This window comes from Falco peregrinus, chromosome 7 (assembly GCF_023634155.1).
Source record: "Falco peregrinus isolate bFalPer1 chromosome 7, bFalPer1.pri, whole genome shotgun sequence".
Lineage (NCBI taxonomy): Eukaryota > Metazoa > Chordata > Aves > Falconiformes > Falconidae > Falco > Falco peregrinus.
The window spans coordinates 10,589,214-10,592,772 of record NC_073727.1 but is presented as its reverse complement, the minus strand read 5'-3'; the positions used below and the strand labels follow the sequence as shown (position 1 = coordinate 10,592,772).

Below are 3,559 nucleotides of genomic sequence, written 5' to 3'. Positions count from 1 at the left end.
CGCTTGTGAGGAGGCACCAGGCAGCACCCGGCCCCAGCGGCGGCGCCCGCTGCCCCTCACCCGCCCGGTGGCCTCAGCCGGCAGGGGCAGGCCGCACCACGGCAGCGGCGAGTCCCCCGCGGGGAGAACAGCACAGCTCCGCTCCCCTCCGCCGGGATGGGGACGGAGAGAGCCCTTCCGAGCCCCTGGGCCCGCGCTACCCTGCGCTGCCGGGGGCGGCGGGTCCAGCCTCCCGCGCCCCCACCCCGCACCGACTACAAGCCCACTGCGCGCAGGCGCCTCGCTGGGGGACGGCGGGGCCGCTGCTCTCGCGAGAGGTCCGGGCCTCGCCCGAGTCCCCTCACACACCACCTCTCGCGAGAGCCGGGCGTGGGGGCTGCCATGGCGGCGGCGGAGGGGCTGTTCTCGCTGGAGCTGTTGGTGGAGGCGGTGCGGGTAGCGGCGGCGCCGGGCCCCGCGCTGCGCCCGGTCGTGGCGCTGCGCCTCTTGGACTTCCCCACTCTCCTGCTGGGCCCCGCCGCCGCCGCGCCGCCCCTGCGGCCGGGGCGGGCCTTGCCCTTCGGCCGCGGCAAGCGCTGCCTCTTCCGCTGGTGCCGGGCCTCGCTCTGCGCTGCGCTGCGCCGCCGGCCGCTCCGCGCTCTGCTGCTGGCGCTGCCCGCCGAGCTCGCCCCGGGCTCCCCCCGCCTCCTCGGCAGCTGCGACGTCTCCCTGGCCCCCGCCGCTGCCGAGCTGCTGCGGCAGCCCGGGGTGCCCGCCTCTTGCGGCCGCCGGGGCCGCTTCCCGCTGCGGGACGCCGCGGGGCGACCCGTCGGGGAGCTGGTCCTGGGCTACCGCCTCACCAGCCTGGAGGCCGGGGAGGAGCCGCCCCCGCCGGGTCCCGCTAGCCCCCGCGCTGCCACGCCGCCTGCCAGCTCCCCTGAGCCGGGGGACGAGGAGGGAGAGGAGGAGGATGAGGAGGAGGTTGAAGAGCTGGAGGGCAACATTTTTTGCCCTCCCGTGCTCTATTACAGCTGCAAGCCTGCTGAGTCTCATCTGGTGCCAGCAGCAGCGGCTGCAGGGCAGTGGCAGCACGTTGAGGCCTGGAGACCGCAGGAGAAAGACATGGGCCAGAACCCCCCACGTCCCAGTGCTGGGCCCTCCTTGCTGCACCCCGTCAGCCCTCGACAGCTCCACAACACTCTGGGGCAGCTGCCGCTGCTTAGTGCCTTGCTGGCAGAGCTGTCAGTGCTCACCCGTGATGCTATGCCTGCTGCTGTCCACCCCCATCTTGCTTGGCTCCACCAGGCCCCTGGGAGCAGTGGCATGGCCCCCCAGCCCCCCAGCTGCTCCTCTGCCCCCAGGCCTGCAGAGGCACTTGTGGGGCCTGGTGGGAGCAGTGGAGGTGCCAGCCCTCAATTCAAGCAAGGTGGGCAGGAGGCCACCTCACCAGCATCATTTTGGGCTGGGAGAGGACTTAAGAAAGCTATACCCCAAGGAGAGACAGGCTCTGAAGGGAACTGCAAAACTAAGGAAAACAAACCTCCCAGAAAGAAATTGTTGTATGGGCTGACAAATACATTGAGGCTACGGCTGCGGCAGACCAACCCTGATAAGCTGATAATTCATGAAAGGAGGGAGCAGTACAGAAAAAAGCAAATGGAAATGCTGAAGAAAAGCCCTTCATCCAAAAGAAAGCTGCTTAGAAATGCTGGAGAACAGCATGGGGTGTTTGACAGGCATTGTAGCAAGGGAGACAGTTCAAAGCAGAATAATCAGTTTGATAAAACTGTTGAGGCTTCATTACCAAACAGTGCTCTCAGAGAGCACGTTTCTGTGGCAGGAGATGGGTCCCCTGACCTGCAGAAACAGGCTATTGTAAATCTGCTGAAGAGCAATGTAGTTGCAAGCAAGGAACATCCGTGCAAAGTAACTACAGCCCCCTTCCTGGGGGAAACTGCATTCAGATCTGCTCACAAGGAAAAGTATGCGAAAGTCCAACTCCCAGCTGCTTTCGCATCAGATGCTAATGCAAAGGGAAGTAATGAGGAAGCAATACACTTAATCCATCGTAAAACCACAGAGCACGATGATGCATCCATTGTAAGTGATCATAAACCAAGCCGTAGCAGGAGTGTTGAAAACAACTCTGAATTCATATACTCGGATGACTTTGTTGCTAGTCCTGAGAACACAGTTTATTCAGAAGATTTCACCAGTGCTGAGTGTACAGGCAGAGACTCGGAAGCTCTTGACAGCAGTCCTGAACCTCTGTGGCTTGAAAGTCCAAAGCAAGGTTGGTCGGATACAGAGCCAGAATCCAGCAAGTCCAGAATTTCAAAGACAAGTCAAAGAGCTGGAAGTACTTCAGATCTTCTGCCAGTTCCTTCAGCTTCATCTCCAGTTCAGTCTTTGAAGAGAAACCGTGACCTAAACACCAGCAAGAGAACTAGTGTTGAGTCTGTTGATTCACTTAACCTTGCTCAAATGGAGGCATCATTATTAGATGAAGAGCAAGAAGTCCAAGAGATCAGTAAGAAAGAGAACAGGAGGGATCAGCACATTAAACAAGTATCTACACAGAGAAGCAAAGTTAGGTCTGATACTGATCTGAATACAGGAAAGGGGCAGACCTCTGCAGGAAAAAGCCAGGCAGTAACTCAAGTTAGCTCCTACTTGCCGTCTAACATGTCTGATCTTGAACTTGGTGTCCTGGAAAACAGTATGTCAGACAAAGAGGATGATTTTCTGGGAAAACTACTCATTCCTAACCAATACAAAGACATCAGTGAACTTGTAATAAACAAACTTCCAGGATACACAATGTAATTATGTTTTCACTGTGTGGATTAAGATACAATATTTGAACTTCATAAGGCCTGTTCCATTTAGTTGCAATATATGCATGTTAATTTAAGACTTTATAATGCTCATTTAATACATTGGTGAATTTACTTAAGTTTTTAAAATAAACTACTATTTGAATCTCTCATGAGTTACTTCAATATCAGTATTTTAATGTAAAAGTAATCCAAACAGCACAAGAAACATAACTTCTTGTGAAAAGCAGAAATGAAGACAGAAGCAGCAAATGCAGATAGTACCCACAGACTTGTCCAGGGTAGAAGTAATAACACACTACAGAAATGGCCAAGTACAAAATGCGTTCCTAACTGAACACTTGAGTTTTTATTCCTCATGCAAATAGTTCTATGCTTTATTTTCATTACAAATAGTTACTTAAAACATACAGTCATAGCCAGTAAGAGCAGAGACTTATTGGCTGATCTGTATACTAGTATATTTGTTTTACTCTTCTATCACTAAATGCAGTGACCAGAACTAGATGAACCGTTTCTTAGGTTGAAGTTCCTCATTTAAGTCAGATTTTCACACATTATTATAAAACATTTTAAGAATTACTGGTGACAGTAACTCTGTATAATCTGGGAGAGCTTTGGAGGTTGATGGAAGTTACTTGACCTTGAAGACTAAGAGTGTGCAAAGAGTAGAGGAGAATGCAGTAAATTTTCAGTGCTTCACAACTCCCTGATTGCATTCTCTGACAATGGGGAAAAGAGGT

At 53.9% G+C, this 3,559-nt stretch overlaps 1 protein-coding gene across 1 annotated transcript; it reads left to right on the top strand.

Annotated features, from left to right (window-relative positions):
- The first annotated feature begins 360 nt into the window (after nucleotides 1-360).
- On the top strand, nucleotides 361-3,063 carry MAP10 (microtubule associated protein 10). The gene has a single exon (XM_027789120.2). The coding sequence runs from the start codon at nucleotides 382-384 to the stop codon at nucleotides 2,803-2,805; it is 2,424 nt and encodes an 807-aa protein (XP_027644921.2). The 5' UTR covers nucleotides 361-381; the 3' UTR covers nucleotides 2,806-3,063.
- Nucleotides 3,064-3,559: the final 496 nt, after the last annotated feature.